The following is a 22422-nucleotide window of genomic DNA, read 5'->3' as shown; positions in this document are numbered from 1 at the left end:
AACTATTGTGATGAACTGCAGTGACTAAAAGACAGAAAGCTTCCACCAGTTATCTGACACGTCAGCCTACAAGCCCAGCCATAGTAATCCCATACCAGAAGTCTAATCCCTGTTCAGGTCCATATGCCCATCCCAGAATCTCTCCCATGAATCCATACCCTCCTCACCCCAGTGATCTTCTACACACCCACCTTCTACTTGCTTTAAAAAATTAATAAATGCAACATTTGTAGACACCTCATTGTAGCTAGTTACTGTGCTTCCACTGAAAGAATACCTTCTCTTGTCAACCCAACATTTCCAAATAATTGCGTGTAGCCTAGCCTCCCATATCAAAGATACAAACCACTTCCTTCACCACCTCTTGACCATTTCCACCCCATTGCCTTATGGATGCCAACTGTTGGTACCACCTCTCTGTACTCCCCATGCGGGTCCGGGGTAAGAATAGGCCCGAGGTATTCCTGCCTGTCGTAAGAGGCGACTAAAAGGAGTTTCAACCGTTTCGGCCTTCCATGTGATGGTCCCCCTTGGGGTTTGACCTCCATTTTTCAAAATTCTACAGAAGTACGAGCCTTTTGGGGAGGGACACCTTACGTGGTGTACCACTGGTCCTAAGTGCACTAAGACCTTGGCACTCAGCATTGCACCGGCGTTGTAACCATACCCACTATTCCTCAAATTGGGCCTATACGCCTGATGGGTTGTCCAAGTTACGCCCATAGTGCATCTCCATCTGCACCAGCGCTCATGATGGACTTTCCATGGCACCAGAAATCCAGCACGGTAGCCAGCCCGTTGTGGTGGGGTCGTCATGGACCCTCTAGGTTGTAGCCCCCTGACAACACAGGGATCGTACTGCCGATACCTGAGCTGCACCCTCCCCACGTCGGCCAAGGAGTAGATGCCCGTCTCCTTGGGGCATCGGGACTCCCGGCAATGGTCATCCTGCCAGGTGGCCCTTGCTGCGGCTGGGTGGCGCCCGTGGGGAGAGCCCCTGGTCGGAGTGGGTGGTATCGGGGCGGACGTTTCGCAGATGAAACGTCAACACATATCAGGTCGCTCTGCGGCCGAGTCTTTCAAAAGAAAAGGTACCGTTTCTAGTTCTGGTTCTCCTGCCCTTTCCCCCTTGGCCACTCCATGGGAGGAGGGACAGGCCCGCCGGCTTGGGGCGAAGTACTTCCCCCGCTATTTGGTCTGTTCTCGAACCAATGGGGGGACATTCGCCACCTCCAAGCCCATGTTCTTTGTTCAGCACATTGAGGACATCTTCGGCGAAATCGAGGCTCTCAGCAAGATGCGTTCAGGGTCCGTTCTTATCAAGACCACCTCCGCCACACAGTCGGCGGCGCTCCAGGCGTGTGACCGCCTAGGGGACATCCCAGTATCCATTGTCCCACATCTGGCACTAAATAGAACACAGGGGGTTATTTTTCATCGTGACCTCCTGCTACAATCTGATGAGGAGCTCAGGGCCAACCTGGAGCGCCGAGATGTGCATTTCGTCCGGCGAGTCCAGCGCGGCCCCAAAGACCGTCGCATCGACACCGGGGCCTTTATCCTCGCCTTCGAGGGGGACGTTCTCCCAGAGAAGGTAAAGGTGATGTGCTACCGGTGTGACGTGCGACCTTACGTCCCGCCTCCTATGCGCTGTTTTAGGTGTTTGCGCTTTGGGCACATGTCGTCACGGTGTGAGGCTGAGCCCCTTTGTGGCGATTGTGGACGTCCTCTTCGTGAGGAACATACATGCACCCCACCACCTCGGTGCATTAATTGTCCTGGCGTCCACTCGCCTAGATCTTTACACTGCCCCGCATATCAGAAGGAGAAGAAGATACAAGAAATCAAAACTTTGGATCGGCTCTCTTATTCTGAGGCCAGGAAGAAGTATGACCGCCTCCATCCCGTGCCATTGACCACTTCGTTTGCCTCCGTTGTGTCCACTCCTTCCGCGGTATCCTCACCCCTATCCTGTCCCCCCTCCGCCTCCTCCGCCCATCAGGGGGCTCTGCCTCCGCCTCCCAAATCCCTCCCTTTCAAATCCTCCTCCCGCGTGGCCCCCACCCCCTCTGCCCCAGGGGCCACCCTTCCTCCTCCTCCTCCTCCTCCTCCTGCCCCCACGCCACCTGAGAAGCGATCCTCTTCTCAGGCGTCCATCGGGGAAACGTTCCGGACCCCAGCTTCCGAGGTCCGGCGTTCCAAAACGGACCCCACGCGTGAGGACCTTCTTCGGGTCCAGCCCACCATCCCTGTGCCTCCTCGGCCTTCCAAGAAGGCCTCCAAGAAGTAGTCTCTATCCCCCTCTCCACCCCGGCGCGTTTCGTCTGACGCTCCATCCGCGAGTCGCTGCTCCCGGCCGTCCTCAGTTTCGCCGGGACGCTCTGCTGCCAGGCACTCGGCTGGCCTTTCGTCGGCAAACGATGCTGCGCCTCCTACACAACCAGGGACAGCGGCCGCAGCAGGCGACGAGTCGATGGAACCGGATCCGCCTCCCGTCGGTTGTAGCGTTGTTCCCTCGCAACCTGGCCCTCCGCGGCCGTTGAGGTGACCGGCTCTTCCCCCGTCTCGTTCCCCCGACTTTTTGACTAGCGATGGCGTTGTTTCATTGGAACATAAGAGGTATTCGATCTAATCGGGAGGAATTACAACTGCTCCTCCGCCTGCACTGTCCGCTCGTCCTTGGTCTCCAGGAAACCAAGTTGAGCCCGACTGACCGTATTGCCTTTACCCACTATACCTCGGAGCAGTATGACCTCACCCCTGTGGACGGTGTCCCAGCTCATGGTGGGGTCATGTTGCTCATTCGGGACGATGTCTATTACCATCCTATCCCATTGACCACCCCACTCCAAGCAATAGCTGTCCGCATTACTCTTTCTGCCTTTACTTTTTCAGTTTGTACCATCTACACTCCACGGTCATCTGCTGTTAGTCGGGCTGACATGATGCACCTGATCGTTCAGCTTCCCCCGCCGTTTTTATTGTTTGGCGACTTCAATGCCCATCATCCCGTTTGGGGCTCTCCTGCATCCTGTCAAAGAGGCTCACTCTTGGCGGATGTCTTCAACCATCTCAATCTTGTCTGCCTCAATACTGGCGCCCCGACTTTCCTCTCTGACTCTACTCATACCTACTCCCACTTGGACCTCTCGATCTGTTCTACCACTCTTGCCCGTCGGTTCGAGTGGTATGTCCTTTCTGACACCTATTCGAGCGACCACTTCCCGTGTCGTTCGTCTCCTGCACCACACCCCATCCCCACGTCCTTCGAGCTGGAACATACCGAAAGCTGACTGGGGGCTTTACTCCTCCCTGGCGACCTTTCCGGACCACGATTTTCCCAGTTGTGACAGTCAGGTCGAATACCTCACGGCTGTTATCATCAATGCTGCCGAACGTTCCATTCCTCGTACTACTTCTTCTTCACGTCGCGTTTCCGTCCCCTGGTGGAACGAGGCTTGTAGGGACGCTATCCGTGCTCGACGACGTGCTTTACACACCTTTCGCCGCCATCCTACGTTGGCGAATTGTATTGAATACAAACGACTCCGAGCGCAATGCCGTCGAGTCATCAAAGACAGCAAAAAAGCTTGTTGGGCTTCTTTCACCAGCTCCTTTAACAGTTTTACTCCCTCTTCCGTCGTTTGGGGTAGCCTGCGCCGGCTGTCGGGCATTAAGGCCCACTCCTCGGTACCTGGCCTGACCTCAGGTAATGAGGTCCTTGTTGATCCTGTGGCTGTCTCCAACGCCTTTGGCCGCTTTTTCGCGGAGGTTTCAAGCTCCGCCCATTACCATCCTGCCTTCCTTCCCAGGAAAGAGGCAGAAGAGGCTCGGCGACCTTCCTTCCACTCGCTGAATCTGGAAACTTATAATGCCCCCTTTACTATGCGGGAACTCGAACGTGCGCTTGCACTGTCCCGGTCCTCTGCTCCAGGGCCCGATGCCATTCACGTTCAGATGCTGGCACACCTTTCTCCGGCGGGCAAAAGCTTCCTTCTTCGTACCTACAATCGCGTCTGGACCGAAGGTCAAGTCCCCATGCGTTGGCGTGACGCCGTTGTTGTTCCTATACCCAAACCTGGGAGGGATAGACACCTTCCTTCTAGTTACCGCCCCATTTCTCTTACAAGCTGTGTGTGTAAGGTGATGGAGCACATGGTTAATGCTCGGTTAGTCTGGATTCTTGAATCTCGACGGCTACTTACTAATGTCCAATGCGGCTTTCGTCGCCGCCGCTCCGCTGTTGACCACCTTGTGACCTAGTCGACATTCATCATGAACAACTTTTTGCGAAGGCGCCAAACGGTAGCCGTGTTCTTCGACTTGGAGAAGGCTTATGATACCTGTTGGAGAGGAGGTATCCTCCGCACTATGCACAGGTGGGGCCTACGCGGTCGCCTGCCCCTTTTTATTGATTCCTTTTTAACGGATCGAAAGTTTAGGGTACGTGTGGGTTCCGTATTGTCCGACGTCTTCCTCCAGGAGAACGGAGTGCCTCAGGGCTCCGTCTTGAGCGTAGCCCTTTTTGCCATCGCGATCAATCCAATTATGGATTGCATTCCACCTAATGTCTCAGGCTCTCTCTTTGTCGATGACTTCGCGATCTACTGCAGTGCCCAGAGAACATGCCTCCTGGAGCGCTGCCTTCAGCGTTGTCTAGACAGCCTCTACTCATGGAGCGTAGCAAATGGCTTCCGGTTCTCTGAAGAGAAGACGGTTTGTATCAACTTTTGGCGATATAAAGCGTTCCTTCCGCCATCCTTACATCTCGGTCCCGTTGTTCTCCCATTCGTGGACACAACTAAGTTCCTAGGGCTCACGTTGGACAGGAAACTGTGTTGGTCTCCACATGTCTCTTATTTGGCGGCCCGTTGTACACGTTCCCTTAATGTCCTCAGAGTTCTTAGCGGTTCATCTTGGGGAGCGGATCGCACTGTCCTGCTTCGCTTGTATCGGTCCATAGTCCGATCGAAGCTGGATTATGGGAGCTTCGTCTGCTCGTCCGCTCGGCCATCCCTCTTACGCCGGCTCAACTCCATCCACCATCGGGGGATACGTCTTGCGACCGGAGCCTTCTACACTAGTCTTGTCGAGAGTCTTTATGCTGAAGCTGCCGAGTTACCATTGACCTACCGGCGCGACGTACTGCTGTGTCGGTATGCCTGCCGGCTGTTGTCTATGCCCGACCACCCCTCTTACAAGTCCTTCTTCGCCGATTCTATCGACGGTCAGTACGGGTTGTATGTGTCTGCCCTGCTGCCCCCCGGAGTCCGCTTCCGTCGCCTGCTTCGACAGTTGGATTTTGCCCTCCCTACCACCTTCAGAGAGGGTGAGAGCCCGACACCACCTTGGCTCCAGGCTCCGGTTCGTATTTATCTCGACCTCAGCTCACTCCCGAAGGAGGGTACTCCGGCTGCAGTGTATTGCTCACGGTTTGTCGAACTTCGTGCTCGACTTGCCGGTCACACCTTTATTTACACCGATGGCTCCAAAACTGACGATGGTGTCGGCTGTGCCTTTGTCGTCGGGGCCGCCACCTTTAAATACCGGCTCCTCGACCAATGTTCCGGCTTTACGGCCGAGCTTTTTGCTCTCCATCAGGCCGTTCAGTATGCCCGCCGCCACCGCCATTCATCGTATGTACTCTGCTCTGACTCACTCAGTGCTCTTCAGAGCCTTGGAGCTCCCTATCCGGTCCATCCCTTGATTCAACGGATACAGCAGTCCCTCCATTCTTTCGCTGATAATGGTGGTTCTGTCAGCTTTCTGTGGGTTCCCGGACATGTAGGAGTGCCTGGGAATGAGGCTGCGGATGCTGCAGCCAAGGCTGCAGTCCTCCTGCCTCGGCCAGCCTCCCATTGTGTCCCATCATCTGACGTTCGTGGGGATGTATGTAAGAGGCTTGTGTTTTTGTGGTGGGATGCTTGGTCATCCCTCCAAGGAAACAAGCTCCGGGCAGTAAAACCGCTCCCAACTGCTTGGACAACATTCTCCCGACCATCTCGGCGAGAAGAGGTCCTTCTGACCAGGTTGCGGATTGGGCATTGCCGGTTTAGCCACCGCTACCTGCTCTCCGGTGACCCAGCCCCGCAGTGCCCTTGTGGTCAGGCGTTAACAGTGCACCATGTATTATTGTCGTGTCCCCATTTTAGTCAATTTCGTGTTGTCCTGTCCCTGCCATCTACTTTACCGGATGTTTTAGCTGATGACGCTCGGGCAGCTGCTCGTATTCTGCGTTTTATAACTTTAACTGGCTTGTCCAAAGACATTTAACCTTTTTACTTATTTTATCTGCATATTTGTCAGGTCCTTCTGGTGTCCCCCCATCCCCTTGAGTTTTACCAGCTTCCATGTGCTCTCACAACAGTGACTGGGCGCTAATGACCTCAGCAGTTGAGCGCCCTTAAACCCAAACAAAAAAAAAAAAAAGCCTCTCTCTGTACATTAACATCTCTAATGCCCGTGGCCTTACCTCTAACAAACACTACCTCTCCCACCATCATTTTGAGTCCAAATTTCCTACTTCATTACTTATACACCTTACCAATTATATCCTCCCTTGTAACTGCTGCTCCTTTGAGGGGAAGATATACACAAATCTGTAGCACAGCTGGAGCACTTGCATGGCACCATCATATGTCAACATGTTTATGGGCCATCTAGAGGAAACCTTCCTAGTCTCCCAAACCCCTTACCTGGTTCATATTCGTTGATGATATCTTTGTGATCTGGGCCCAGGCGAAGAAACCCTGTCATTCCTCTACAACCTCAACACATTCTCTGCATTTGCTTCACCTGGTCCTCCTCAACCCGAAATGTCACCTTCCTGGGTGTTGATCTCCATCCCTGATGGTTCTGTCCATACCTCTGTCCATATAAAACCCACAAACTACAAAAAGTACATGTATTTTGACCGCTATCACCCTTTCCACACCAAAAATCACTCCCATTTGGCCTGGCCACCATGTATAGTGTTTGTGCAATAACAAGAAGTCACTTGCCCAATATGCTGAAGGTTTCACAAAGGCCTTCACAGACAGGCACTATTCCTAAGACCTAGTCCGCAAACAGATTTCCTATGTCATATTCTCACACACTTCTTATCATCTCACCATTTCCAAGAACCAGCTGCAAGGTGGCGCCCCTGCTCTGGAGCAACTGAACCTTGACCTTCACCAGGTCTTTAACTATCTGTCATCATGCCCAGAAATGAGGAATTTCCTACTCAAGTCCTTCCACCCCTCCTAAAGTGCTACTCTGCTGCCATTCCAACATGCTCAGCATCTTGGTCCATCCTTATACCACTCTCGAAATTTTGCCACAGGGGTCCTATTCCTGTGGAAGACCCATATGCAAGATCTGCCAGATTGACCCGTCCACCAGATAATACTGCAGTCCTGTTACAAGCTCGTCCTGTCCCATCAGAGACAGTGCACCTGTGAAAGCAACCATGTCGCATACCAGCTCTTCTGCAGTTTCTGCACAGGATTTTATGTAAGCATGACCAACAACCAGCTGTTCGCCGTAACGAATGGCCACGACCAAACAGACCAAGGAAAGAGTTGACGACCCAGTGGAGGATCATGCTATGAGCACAACATGCTCCAGTTCAACGGCTGCTTCACTATGTGTGCCATCTGGATTGTTCCCCCAAGCTTCAGCTTTCCTGAACTACGCAGGTGGCAGTTATCCTTGCAATAGGATTACAGCCTTTTCTCCTGTAATACTCTTGGCCTAAATCTGTGCAAAACTACTGCACACACTCCTTCTACCCAACAATCTCCCCCTCCTCTATCCTGTCACACTCCCCAATCCATGCTGGCCAATTTCCTTCCCCATCCTTCACTTGATATGAGCTTGTGCTCAGTGTCTAGTGACATTGATGTCAACAGGACGTTAAACCCAATCTTCCTCCCTCTCTTCCAACCTGTGCCTTCACATTGTTGTCATTGTGTGTTGCACAGCTCACCGTCTCTAGTGCCCACATTTTGCGTTCTTGTTCATACAACTGCTTCTCAGCTGCCTGCATTACTATTCCTCACACCAGCTGCTTCCCTCCGAGCTGCTCACATCTTTCTCTCTCTGCTCACCTCACAGAACACAAACTCTCTCCCCAGTCTGCCTGCTGTACTGAAGTTCTGGCATTGTGTATTTAGTTGGCACAGATGGGTGTGTGTGTGTGTGTGTGTGTGTGTGTGTGTGTGTGTGTGTGTGTGTGTGTATTTTTTCTCTAGCTCATTAAAAGGATTTTTCCAAAATCTAGCAAGTTCTCATTCTTTATTGTGTGCCTGGTGACAACCCTGTAATTCTCCCAGAACTTTCATTGTTGTGTCAATAATACTTTCATAAATTTCTTTAGGCAGTAACTTCTACTTAACCAGTGATATCAAACTTAAACATGAACAAAAGTTTCAAATGGTAATTCCAGAACGAGAGTTTCTACCACACTATATAGAGTAGGAAATGAATGAAATAACAGGAATGAGTTGGAAAATCGCCAGAGTTCACAGTTCAAAGAATATTCAGTGACTGCTTGATACCACAAATGAAATTGCTATGTTAACTGTTTTTCAAAATTTTTACAAAATGTGTTATGTTTATCTTCTGTTTTCAGAACTTCTTAGCACTGTGTGCAAGTGATTATTACAATGGCTGTTTATTTCATCGGAATATTAAAGGCTTCATTGTTCAGACTGGAGATCCTACACAGACAGGGAAGGGAGGAAATTCCATATGGGGCCGGAAATTCGAAGATGAATATAAGGAAGACTTGAAGGTAACAAAAAAATATCTACTACTTGCTGTTATCAGACTATTATTTCTGTGTAAATTAAGTTCTATGTTACTGCACTAACTCTTTATAAATAACTAAATCCCCTTATTTCTTCATTCGGCTAAACATCTTTATTTTTCTCTACTTACAAAAACAGAAGTAATTTCTTAAGTGACCTCTCGAGAAATTCTGGAACAGTTATTTCTCTTCAGTCCATTAATTACAGTGCAATACATAATCCATCTAATCATTCATTTACCATATTTTAGACTGTAAACGCTACGGACTATAAGATGCAATTTTTTTCAAAACAAAACCTTTACTATCTTTATTGTTAGACTGCAAAGCCAGACTAAACAAATTATTTATTTATAAAACAATTGACCTTTAAAATGTGTAAAAATCATCATCTGAACTTTGTTGTTCTCCTTCTTCTTTTTCTTCTTCCTCTTCATCATCATTGTCCTCTTCATATATAAGATAGTTTTCACTGCCATCGGGAGAGTTACTTGTGCCTCACTTCTTGAAAGATTTAACAATAATGTCTTGTCTCACTCTAGACCATGATTGTTTTATCCACTGAGACATTTTTTTGATTGTAGGTCATTGTAAAGCTCCCTTCTGTGTGAATTCATTTTGGGTTTCATTTGTCATCCATTTTTTCCATTCCTCACTTATATACACTTCAAATGGGTTATTTATTGATATTCAAAAGGTTGCTGCTGAGAAGTCCTCCAGGAGTAACAGCAAGCCCTGTATTTCCCCGTCTCAACTTCTCTTTTACAGAATTTTTCAGATGGCTACTAAACTGATCTAGCACAAGGAGAGACCTCTTATTCAAGAAAGCGCCTTTCCTTCTCTCCCACATTCTGTTCATCCATAATTTCCTATCAGTTTTGTCCATTCAAGCCTTGTCATGTATGTGAAAAACACCTGCTGACAGTATTTTGGAAAGTTTTGGCATTGTTTTGCGCTTGAAAATAATCATTGGCTGTAGTACCTCCAGCACAGCATGAAAGGACAACAGTGTAATGCATTTTTTCAAGTCCGCTTGTTTTTCTAGTTATACTTCAGTTACTCGGCACATCAAATGTCAGAGGAGTTTCACCCATATTTGCTATTTGTGTCGACTCCCCATTGGTTTTATTTTGATGTTTAATAATAAAGCGATGGAAAGATAATATTTTCTCGTCATACTCTTGTGGCGTTTTCTGAGATATTTTGGTTTTGGTTCGCGTACTAAGTATATGACGCTTCATAAACCAGTAGCACCAACAAACACCACCCTTAAAGTCTGTTAAGTTCCACTGTAGCAATAGGTTAAGAGCATGTATTTGAATCATATTTGTATTAATTTCAGTGACATTTTGCTGGTGTCCTTGAATCCATTTCAATATGTCATCTTATAGTTTTGACCATTTTGCATTCAGTACTCTTATTTGCATGCTTAGTCTTCCTCATTTTCTTCAGTTCTTCTTTACTAGCCCACCAATCATGAATGGCTTTTTCTGTTGGTGGAAGGCCAAAATGCCACTCAGCTGCTTTGTTTCCATGTTCTTCTGCATATGCTGTTACTTTAGATTCATAGCCTGCATCATATGAATACCTTTTATTTTTCTCCTTTAAGAAACTAGCTCCTAACAGAAATTGTACTGTTACTGATACCACAAATCTCTCTCAGTTCGAACTAACTGGCATCATAGCATGCAATGATGCATCATAGCCTAGACAGTGTTCTGGGTTTGTGATGGTGGGATGGGAGGGAGACATTGTTAGCTAGCTTGTGAATCCCCACAACTCACATTTGTTGCATCAGTGCACTGCTGTCGCCAGATGAATCCAGTGTTGCCAGATAGAGATAACATTGATTTTTGTATTGATGTATACACAGCTTGTAAAACACAGAACTGTTATGCATACTGTGGCGTAGTTGTTTATATTTGCTTTACTGCAAACTGTTGATGTTGAATTAGTGTGGAGCTTTCACAATCATCAACTTGAATGTTTTAGAGTTACGCGGGAAGAAACTACAGCGTTTCACTGACTCTGTGAACATTTCTAACAGGGAGATGCCCCAAGCGGTGGAATCGACTTTTTGAAACTATCTATAAGGTACTGTAGGTTAATGTCCCAAGTATCACAACTTGCAACCATTCACCCTGGTGAGCCCTTGTTGCTGACAATCAACAAACAAAATTTGAAATTTTATGTGGTGCTGTACAGCTTTAAATAAGTTAATTAAATCAGACGTGTTTTGTAACATAATGATTATAGTACAAGCCTCGTATGCAAGTGGTTATGGGTGTTTCAATCTCATTAGCAGCTTTGAAATGTTTTGTTTTTATGTCCTTATCAAAACAACTTTGGTCACTTTTTTAATTCAGTTAATAGGTTTATAAGTAATTTATCTATTTCTGTTCCTTTGTCATGCCATTTCAATCACCATATCAACTTTTTCAGTTGCTCTCATTTTTTTCCTGTAATTCTTTTTTTACCACTCGGAATCTTTGAGCATGTGATTTTAATTATTTCCATGCATTAACATTGATTTAATTTCTTTTGTTTCATCATCCTAGATTTTTGGCCAGTTTATTGTATTTGTTATTCATTATTTCTATTTATCATTTTGCTTGAATTTCATTTTATTTATAATCCTGTCTTTCATTTAAATCTTCACCTATGTTGTCCATAGTGCAATAAAAATTTGTGATTTAAATGTGTAAATGACTATTACCCTCCAAGAAATTGTACATCATGCAACAAAAATAATATTTTGAAATTATTGCACATGTAAACAGATTATTTCGTCCCCTCTTCCCCCCCCCCCCCTCCCCCCCTCCACCGATAGATCGACATTTTCAAATTTTTAAGTATTATGGTAAATAAATAAAAATAATTGTACATTTAAATTCACACATACAGTGTTTCTAACTGAAAGAAGAACGATTGGCGGGGGGGGGGGGGGGGGGGAATAAGAGCGGTTGGAAAAGTTAAAATGGTGATTAAAAGTGATGTTACATAGATGTTGGTACTATCTGAGCAGACTGTCATTTGACTGTTAGAACATATGTGTACTTAATTGACAGAACAACACTACACAAGAACTCCTTTGAACTATATTAATCACAATCACATGAGACGGCAAAGATTACATGGCTTGTTCGATCGTTCTGAGCTTGCAGTTGAAAATAACAAGCAAGAAACAAAAACATCAGCATTATCTTGTAGCCATGCACAAACTAACAATAAAAAAAGCATATTCAAAGAATAACAAAAACAAAACATACATATATAAAACGAAACATACATATATAAAACGAAACATACATATATAAAACGAAACATACATATATAAAACGAAACACCTCTGATGGCTGGCGCAAAATGTTTAACAGCGTTATTGCTCCTAAACATGCACGATACAATGCTATGTAACTGCACGATGTCACCACAAGTAAAAAAAGTTACATTGAAACCCATTCATTGAACAAAAGTAATGATCAAAGTCATTTCAATAAAGATTTAAAAATGTAAAACTTTCAAAGCACCTAATGAGATTCGAACCCACAATAATCTGCATATGAGGCTTGTACTGTAACCATTACAGTACACAGCCAGTTAGTAAAAAAACCAACTTTTTAAAATACGTAGAGCATCAAGCAAATTTCCAAAATTTTGTTTCTTCAATTACTTGCAAATGAGGCTCCGCCAGGGTGAATGGTTGCAGGATGTGATACCTGGGATCTTAACCTATATTGTCATATGGATAGTTTGAAAAAGTCAGTTCCACTGCTGGGGATCTCTATTGTAAGACTTGAATGTGCCATTAAATTTGGATATTTCAGTGATTAACAAGTTGCTAGAGTTGTGGTAGTGAATTAAAAGTTTAGTTTTAGTGCTTGTGTAGAAATATCTAAGTATTTGCTGTAGTATTGTTGTAAACAGTAGTCAGTATTCTTAATGCTCTATATAGAAGAATACCAAACTTTCTATAAATTTAGAAGATAAAAATAACAAATTGCATTACTATATTTTACTAAAAAGCTTGTTTACTGTATACTTGTGTAATGAACACAACTTAACCTGATCTCAGTCTTTGCTGTAGTGGCAGTGAAATCACTTATGAGAAACAGTATCCATTTTATGAAATATTTAGTAATGTAACATACAGCTAAATAGGTATTATTTGTATATGTCGTACACAAATTTCTTGATTAAATTATATACCAGTGTCATTAGTTAGTCATTTTTATCAAATAAAACTGTAAAAAGCCAAGTAATCTCAATATTTCATTGGGCAGGTACTGGTAAATAATTATGTATGCAAAAATGTTATTGTCACAATTGACAAGTGTGAAAACTGCTGCAGATTAGTGGAAAAGATCAACAGTGTGCAGACTACCAATGATTATTCATGTTGGATGCAGCAAAGCAACCAGCTTGGATTAGATGTGTGATGAGCCTTTGGCACTGTAGTAGTTATGTCTATTGCTCCATGATTATGAAAAAATTCCAGCTGCTCTTAAAACTCAAAGTTGATATGCCTGTAGCATGGGCAGAATTAGAACAGTTCAGAATCGTACTTGGCAGCAGTAAAGTTAGTAATAGTGTAGATGACTGGACTGTGGTCAAACCTACCGTATTGGGCAAGAGGTTCAAGATATTGTGCAAGTCTGCTAGCATCAGTCTCAAAACAGCTTCACTGCACTGCAGACAGAAAGTATTCAAACAATCTGAGGAATTTACGTATGCTCTGAAAAGACAGTAAAAAAGTGCAAGCTAACATTAGTCATAGTTCAGGATGGAAAAAGAAAATAATAATTTTGTTTTGTGGCCAAAATCCTTGCTATTATTTGATAAGATCAGTGTCATTTTTTGCTGAAATTGCTGTTATTTTTTGCCAAAATTGACATTACTTTTAGCCAAGTTAGTTGATTGTGCAAAATTGGTTGTAACCATACTTTTTGACACACATGGCATTATTTCTTGCCAGTTTCAGTGTTGCTTTGACAAATTCTGTGTTATTGTCGAACTTGGTGTTTCACAATTTTTTCCATATGTGATAATTTTGTACAAATTTGATTGTAAGGTTGGTGCCATTTTTTTCCAAATTCGCTGTTGTTGATTTTGCTGACTTGGTGTTTCTTTCCAAATTCAGTGCAATTTTCTTTTCCAAACACGGTATTGTTTTTTGCCAAGTATGGTGTTCTTTTGCCAAATTCAGTATTTTAGCCAAATTGGGTGTTCTTTGGCAAATTTGGCATTGTTTTTGCCAAAATTGGAGACTTTTTTTGCCAAATTAATTGGGTGGTTTTTGCCACGTTGGGTGTTCTGTTTGTCATCATTTCAAAGTTCGTTATGCAGGAACTGAACTATTATTGGAAGAGTGCACATGAAACTCTAACTTTAGGAGATTGAAAGTCAAAATACAGTTTTAACATTCAGGAACTATCTGATAGTTTTGAATATTAATAAACTGCTATCCTCAGATTTGTTACATTTTTATAAGATAATACACTCCTGGAAATGGAAAAAAGAACACATTGACACCGGTGTGTCAGACCCACCATACTTGCTCCGGACACTGCGAGAGGGCTGTACAAGCAATGATCACACGCACGGCACAGCGGACACACCAGGAACCGCGGTGTTGGCCGTCGAATGGCGCTAGCTGCGCAGCATTTGTGCACCGCCGCCGTCAGTGTCAGCCAGTTTGCCGTGGCATACGGAGCTCCATCGCAGTCTTTAACACTGGTAGCATGCCGCGACAGCGTGGACGTGAACCGTATGTGCAGTTGACGGACTTTGAGCGAGGGCGTATAGTGGGCATGCGGGAGGCCGGGTGGACGTACCGCCGAATTGCTCAACACGTGGGGCGTGAGGTCTCCACAGTACATCGATGTTGTCGCCAGTGGTCGGCGGAAGGTGCACGTGCCCGTCGACCTGGGACCGGACCGCAGCGACGCACGGATGCACGCCAAGACCGTAGGATCCTACGCAGTGCCATAGGGGACCGCACCGCCACTTCCCAGCAAATTAGGGACACTGTTGCTCCTGGGGTATCGGCGAGGACCATTCGCAACAGTCTCCATGAAGCTGGGCTACGGTCCCGCACAGCGTTAGGCCGTCTTCCGCTCACGCCCCAACATCGTGCAGCCCGCCTCCAGTGGTGTCGCGACAGGTGTGAATGGAGGGACGAATGGAGACGTGTCGTCTTCAGCGATGAGAGTCGCTTCTGCCTTGGTGCCAATGATGGTCGTATGCGTGTTTGGCGCCGTGCAGGTGAGCGCCACAATCAGGACTGCATACGACTGAGGCACACAGGGCCAACACCCGGCATCATGGTGTGGGGAGCGATCTCCTACACTAGCCGTACACCACTGGTGATCGTCGAGGGGACACTGAATAGTGCACGGTACATCCAAACCGTCATCGAACCCATCGTTCTACCATTCCTAGACCGGCAAGGGAACTTGCTGTTCCAACAGGACAATGCACGTCCGCATGTATCCCGTGCCACCCAACGTGCTCTAGACGGTGTAAGTCAACTACCCTGGCCAGCAAGATCTCCGGATCTGTCCCCCATTGAGCATGTTTGGGACTGGATGAAGCGTCGTCTCACGCGGTCTGCACGTCCAGCACGAACGCTGGTCCAACTGAGGCGCCAGGTGGAAATGGCATGGCAAGCCGTTCCACAGGACTACATCCAGCATCTCTACGATCATCTCCATGGGAGAATAGCAGCCTGCATTGCTGCGAAAGGTGGATATACACTGTACTAGTGCCGACATTGTGCGTGCTCTGTTGCCTGTGTCTATGTGCCTGTGGTTCTGTCAGTGTGATCATGTGATGTATCTGACCCCAGGAATGTGTCAATAAAGTTTCCCCTTCCTGGGACAATGAATTCACGGTGTTCTTATTTCAATTTCCAGGAGTGTATTACAAATTTTGTGTTATCTTGTGAAAATTGCCAATTTTGCATAATTTCTCAAAAAAACCATTATTTTTTCATTATCTTTATTGTGGAATTTTCCTGTCAAGAGGGTTAAAAAGACCAAGGAGGTTCTTCTTTTAAGCAGTGGTTACGGGAGGGGAATGTTTGAACTAGCACAGAACTTGTTTGGTAATGAATATCAGGTAGGTAGTATTTTTAGGCAAAGTACAGGATGCAGTGGTGTCGCCTATGATTTAGGTTCTCTGGGAAACTTCTTGAAAGATCATGCAGTTGTAATTGTCGGTGCCATGAACCATGTGAACCATAACCTCAAATAAGCAATTGAGTGTGAAGCCAGGCACATATGTTCAATCCTTGTGATTTCCAATATTATCACTAGGAATTTTCTAGGATAAATGGTGCCAAAAGATAGAGCTATCCAGTAACTATAGAAACATATGCAAAAGTAAATGAAGAAACAAAAACTGGTAGTTTGGACAGAAAAAAGGTTAACCATGAAAATACATTTTGACTTCTCCATCAAAGCGTAAGAAACTTGTTTAATAATAACAGGCATCTCTTATCAATGCAAGACACTGAGAAATCTAAAGGTGTTTCCTACAGATGTACCTCACATAATGAAACATCATTTGGAAGTTCCAGAAATTGAACAGATCAAACTAGAGGGACACAAATTAGTATCACATTAATGTAAGTGTAATATGAGGAAAGGGGGAATGGTTATATCCATAAAAGAGGAATGAAGTCCAAAGTGCTGTACTTTGGTAATAGACTAGGTAACATATAAGGCCGCAGTTCTGAGTTTGTAGGCAACAATCATAAATGTTTTAAACAATTGAAGGTGATACCAATAAGACTGTAGAAATAACTGGGAAGTGATTGTATACGGAGATTTCATTATAGTTTTCATCTCGGATAGTTCTGATTGAGGGCACCCAGAATTACTGATGTCTGTCTTTGGTTTGACCACTGCAAGGGGGACATTGTGTTAAAGCAATTGCTAATTTATTTCTAAATCCATATCTTCAAAACTTTGAGGTCCAGACACTTCGAAAAATTTTTGTGTCAAGAAAACCAGCCAGTTGTGCCACTATTTAAATGATTACTGGCACATTTGTGTTTGATATATCTTAAAAGATGACACAAAAAAGCCCAAGCTTCGAGGTTTATTTTTAATATTTCATTTAGTTCTGTGATAGATTACAAATTTTACAAGAATGATAACAGAATATAATTATCCTTCCAAAAAATAATTGGGAGATGCATTCTTGAGCAATTTCACGAATACTTGGCTTTTGTATGAAAAAGTCTGAAGCATTCATGCATACAGAGAGGCAAGTTACATTTAGAACTGTTCCAGCTTGTGTATTTCATGCTTGCTTTGCCAGTAGATTGTTTTGTCTTCTCCGAACAAATCTTGAAAACCTGCATTGAATGCTGCTTTGTCATGAGATACTTATATAAAAAAAAAGATGAGATGAAGATAAATAAAACAGAACTAAATTATAATTATAGCAACAATGGAAACATTGTATCAGACGGTAGTTTACTTGAATATGAATTTTCTGCATACTCTTCCCACTCAGATATTTCTCTGTATGATCTAAAATCACTGAATTCTTCCTCTATAGCTTCCAAAATATATTTCTCACTCAACAAATGTGACATATTTGTAGCAGGATTACAGCAAACAAGAAAATCGTAACAAATACACTCCTGGAAATTGAAATAAGAACACCGTGAAGTCATTGTCCCAGGAAGGGGAAACTTTATTGACACATTCCTGGGGTCAGATACATCACATGATCACACTGACAGAACCACAGGCACATAGACACAGGCAACAGAGCATGCACAATGTCGGCACTAGTACAGTGTATATCCACCTTTCGCAGCAATGCAGGCTGCTATTCTCCCATGGAGACGATCGTAGAGATGCTGGATGTAGTCCTGTGGAACGGCTTGCCATGCCATTTCCACCTGGCGCCTCAGTTGGACCAGCGTTCGTGCCGGACGTGCAAACCGCGTGAGACGACGCTTCATCCAGTCCCAAACATGCTCAATGGGGGACAGATCCGGAGATCTTGCTGGCCAGGGTAGTTGACTTACACCTTCTAGAGCACGTTGGGTGGCACGGGATACATGCGGACGTGCATTGTCCTGTTGGAACAGCAAGTTCCCTTGCCGGTCGAGGAATGGTAGAACGATGGGTTCGACGACGGTTTGGATGTACCGTGCACTATTCAGTGTCCCCTCGACGATCACCAGTGGTGTACGGCCAGTGTAGGAGATCGCTCCCCACACCATGATGCCGGGTGTTGGCCCTGTGTGCCTCGGTCGTATGCAGTCCTGATTGTGGCGCTCACCTGCACGGCGCCAAACACGCATACGACCATCATTGGCACCAAGGCAGAAGCGACTCTCATCGCTGAAGACGACACGTCTCCATTCGTCCCTCCATTCACGCCTGTCGCGACACCACTGGAGGCGGGCTGCACGATGTTGGGGCGTGAGCGGACGACGGCCTAACGCTGTGCGGGACCGTAGCCCAGCTTCATGGAGACGGTTGCGAATGGTCCTCGCCGATACCCCAGGAGCAACAGTGTCCCTAATTTGCTGGGAAGTGGCGGTGCGGTCCCCTACGGCACTGCGTAGGATCCTACAGTCTTGGCGTGCATCTGTGCGTCGCTGCGGTCCGGTCCCAGGTCGACGGGCACGTGCACCTTCCGCCGACCACTGGCGACAACATCGATGTACTGTGGAGACCTCACGCCCCACGTGTTGAGCAATTCGGCGGTACGTCCACCCGGCCTCCCGCATGCCCACTATACGCCCTCGCTCAAAGTCCGTCAATTGCACATACGGTTCACGTCCACGCTGTCGCGGCATGCTACCAGTGTTAAAGACTGCGATGGAGCTCCGTATGGCACGGCAAACTGGCTGACACTGACGGCGGCGGTGCACAAATGCTGCGCAGCTAGCGCCATTCGACGGCCAACACCGCGGTTCCTGGTGTGTCCGCTGTGCCGTGCGTGTGATCATTGCTTGTACAGCCCTCTCGCAGTGTCCGGAGCAAGTATGGTGGGTCTGACACACCGGTGTCAATGTGTTCTTTTTTCCATTTCCAGGAGTGTAAATGCACAAATTTCGGACAATGCAGGTGCACAGTGGCTCTGTAAAGTCTTGATAACAACTGTTAAGTTTGCTAATGCTGCTTTCAAAGTTATTCTTGAAATTGACAGTGGAAGGCTGCACTTGTCAAAGGTTAAATGGCGAGATGTCCGTATTTAGTTCTCCTATCTAATTTGCCCAGTTTTTGAGCAAGAGATGGTTCGTGCATCGTGAACATTGGCCCAAGATATACTCAGGTGTAGTCACTTAAACGCTTGTGCTCTGTCTTGGTCGCCAAAGTGTTAATGAAATAGATGTGAGCTCCATAATAAATGGTTTAGCTGTCCACTGTGGATAAATGACAGCTATAAAACATTTCCATCAATCTGGTTTAACTAAGAGAGGAAAAGGAAATATCACAGAATTTGAAATGCTGACTCAGTTAAATTAAGCAGAGAGAATTTACAGGATTAGAAGGGGGAAGAAGTTACCAAAGGGCACATAGCAGACAAGAAGTTTCCTTCCTAAAAATATTCTTAATTTATGAATTCCATTTTCCTTTATGAGAAGTCTGAGACATTTTCAGTGGATGCCAAGAAAAAGGATGGCTAATATCTAGGTTCAAATTATCTTGTACCATGAAAAAGACTTTTATTAAATGGAAAAGGAGTTGCTCTAATCAAGACCTAAAAATGCACTGCAAGCAGCATGAAGAATGGTTAAGTATATGATCAAAAAAGGCAAAAACCATACACCACACTAAAAAAAAATTGAAAGTTCCAAAAACAAATCAAGGACAGTTTGGAGCATTATAAGGCATGAAACAATTAAACCCAGGAAAACAAATGATATTGATCTCCCAGATGGCAGGAGCAGTGAGACAAATGACATGAAATTTATTTGCAATTGTAGAATCTTTCTCACATTAGCTGCATTAGGTATGAACATATTACCTATTGGTGACACGCGAAAGTTTGTGCCACACTGTGACTAGAATCCAGATTTCCCTCTTGTTGCAAGCAGTTGCCTCAATTAATTTGGTTATCCCAGCAAGCGGAAAATCTAGGTTCGAGCCCCGATCTATCACACACTTTCATGTGTCACTAATGAGTAATACCATCATACCTAAGATTCTGAAATTGCGAATAAATTTCATAAATTTAGTACAGCTGAAAGATCTTCACTAATGCCTGTTTCTTTATACATGGAAACGGAAATGGAAACGGAAATGGAAATGGAAATGAAGTCCCATGCATCTTGACAAAGCATAGGGGAACAATGCAGGAGACATGCACCACCGTACTAGGCAAGGTCCTAATGGAGGTGCTTTGGCATTGCCTTCCTCCAACTGTGGTGGTGGGTGGTGGTGGTGACGACACAACAACACCCAGTCATTTCAACACACCACCACGCAGTCATTTTTGGGCAGGTGAAAATCCCTGACCCAACCGGGGATCGAACCCAAGACCCCATGCTTGGGAAGCGAGAACGCTATCGTGAGACCACGAGCTGTGGATTTCTTTAGACCTAAATGAAAATAAATGAATTCTTCCTTAACTCTAGCTGAAAACATGGGGACAAAAAAATCAGCCATCTGAAGGAGATCCAGTCAACTTATTTCTTATATAGCTTACACATACTCAATCACCAAAAGACATGAGTTTTGCCAACTCATCTGTTAGGGAGATCACAAAAATCATTAGTTCACAAAAAAGTAGCAACTCTTGTTGCCCTGATGGTATCTCAACCAAAGCACTAAAATCTTATGCTGGCTTGGTAACAACACTTCTGAGTTACCTATGTAATCAGTCATTGAGTCAAGGGGATTTCCTGGAAGACTGAAGTATGCAGTAGATACATTGCACCACAATGGAGATAGGCCGATGACTTCTGATAATGCACCTATCATCTTCTTTACTGTGATCTCAAAATTTTTTTGAGAAAGAAACTTGTCTGCATAAATGATTTACTGGGAACATTGGAAGACTCATCAGAAACTATTGCTCACTGGTGGTACGCAGAAAGAAACATGTCATTGACAAGTAATGTAGCTCAATACGAGTTGTGCAATGTTCATCCATTCTGGCTACAAGGTTGGTAAGCAGTTTTTGTAGTAGGCTGTTCTGTTCCTCCACTAGCACGGTTGACAAGTGCTGCGTGGTTGTTAGTGCATGTTGACTTGCTGTAACATACCTCCCCACATTCCACTTACGTTCGTTGGATTAAGTTGGGGGAATGGCACACAAGTCCATTTTCCAAATATCCTCACATTCCAGGAGCTCCTCCATTTGCATTGTTTGATGCAGTCATGCATTGTCATCCGTAAAAATGAAGTCGGGGCCGAAAGCACTCTTGAAAAGATGCAGATGGGAAAGGAGTACAGTGTCACAATGTTGTTCACTGTTGAATGTACCTTGCCTCCCCACACCATAACATCTGGACCACCAACACAATTATGTTCAATAATGATGGATGTACCCTCATATGGTAAGATGTAGAAACACGTAAGGCACCCAGGACCATTGTCAAACGTGGTTGTTTGGTGGTTCTGGTCTTGAGGTGTGTGGGGAGGCATGATATTGTACGAGTGTACTGACCCCCAAATCTTTAAACACTGTAGACTCACTGGCCATCATTATTTTGACACTTTAGTGTTTCCTCATGTATGCTTTTTCAGTGTGCGTTCTGCTCTGACTTCATTTTTATAGGTGACAGTGTTCAACCATATCAAACAGTGCAGGTGGGGCAACTCTCGGAACGAGGGGACATTTGGTGAATCAACTGGCTTCTGCTCGTTCCCCTGACCTCAATGTCACTGAGCATATGTGGGATGTGTATTGCAGTATGTCCACATGCAGCAAGAACCATCTAGCAGTTGTCAACTGCGCTGGTGGAGGAATGGAAAGCCCTTCCATAAGAACTCCTTACCAATGTTGTAGCTAGCATGGGAGTGCATATTGCAGAGCAAGCATTGCTGACCATAGTGATCATACACCTGTTAAGAACCATGACTCTCCTTTCATAATGTCCAATGGACCATCATAAATTGCAGTGACTACAGTGTAATTGTTGTCTCTGAAGAAAAAAAAAGTATTATTTCTGTTCGTCTCATTGCGTGTTTCTTTGTTACCTACTGTACTACTACTGTAGCAGTTCTTTCCATGTGGAGCCACATTTCGTCGAGCTATGTTACTAGGCAGTGACACATTGTGTGAAAGCTACTTTGTCCTTACGTTTTGTACATCATTGTATACAAGGTGTGATCAATAGGTAACAGGAATTTTTGTTTTCCTTAAAGAAGCTTTATTTATTCATCATCAATATCAACTTTTTTCCCTTCAAAGTAATCTCTCTGAGATATAATACACTCATGTCAGCATTTTTTCCAATCTTGGAATCACTTCTGGAACTCACTTTTCATTGTGGTGTTCAGCTCCTTCAGTGATTCCGTTTGTATCTCATCAGTGGTGGAAAGACAATGTCCTTTCATGGTTCTCTTCAACCTCAGGAACAGAAAAAAGTCTCATTGGGCCAAATCCGGCGAATACAGTGGCTGAGGCAACGTAACTGCTTTGTTTATTCC

The 22422-nt window shown here is 45.0% G+C and overlaps 1 protein-coding gene across 2 annotated transcripts in view; it reads left to right on the top strand.

Moving 5' to 3' along the window:
* The window catches only part of LOC126259889 (peptidyl-prolyl cis-trans isomerase-like 3), a 61212-nt gene that overhangs the window by 13405 nt on the left and 25385 nt on the right, over positions 1 to 22422 (top strand). For both annotated transcript variants that reach the window (XM_049956964.1, XM_049956965.1), the window contains one exon: positions 8615 to 8776. In XM_049956964.1, coding sequence (XP_049812921.1) covers positions 8615 to 8776 — 162 coding nt within the window. The remainder of the gene's footprint in view (positions 1 to 8614; positions 8777 to 22422) is intronic.

Source organism: Schistocerca nitens, chromosome 5 (genome assembly GCF_023898315.1).
Source record: "Schistocerca nitens isolate TAMUIC-IGC-003100 chromosome 5, iqSchNite1.1, whole genome shotgun sequence".
In the NCBI taxonomy this organism is placed as follows: Eukaryota; Metazoa; Arthropoda; class Insecta; order Orthoptera; family Acrididae; genus Schistocerca; species Schistocerca nitens.
The sequence above is the reverse complement of the archived record's forward strand: the minus strand, read 5'-3'. Positions and strand labels throughout refer to the sequence as shown.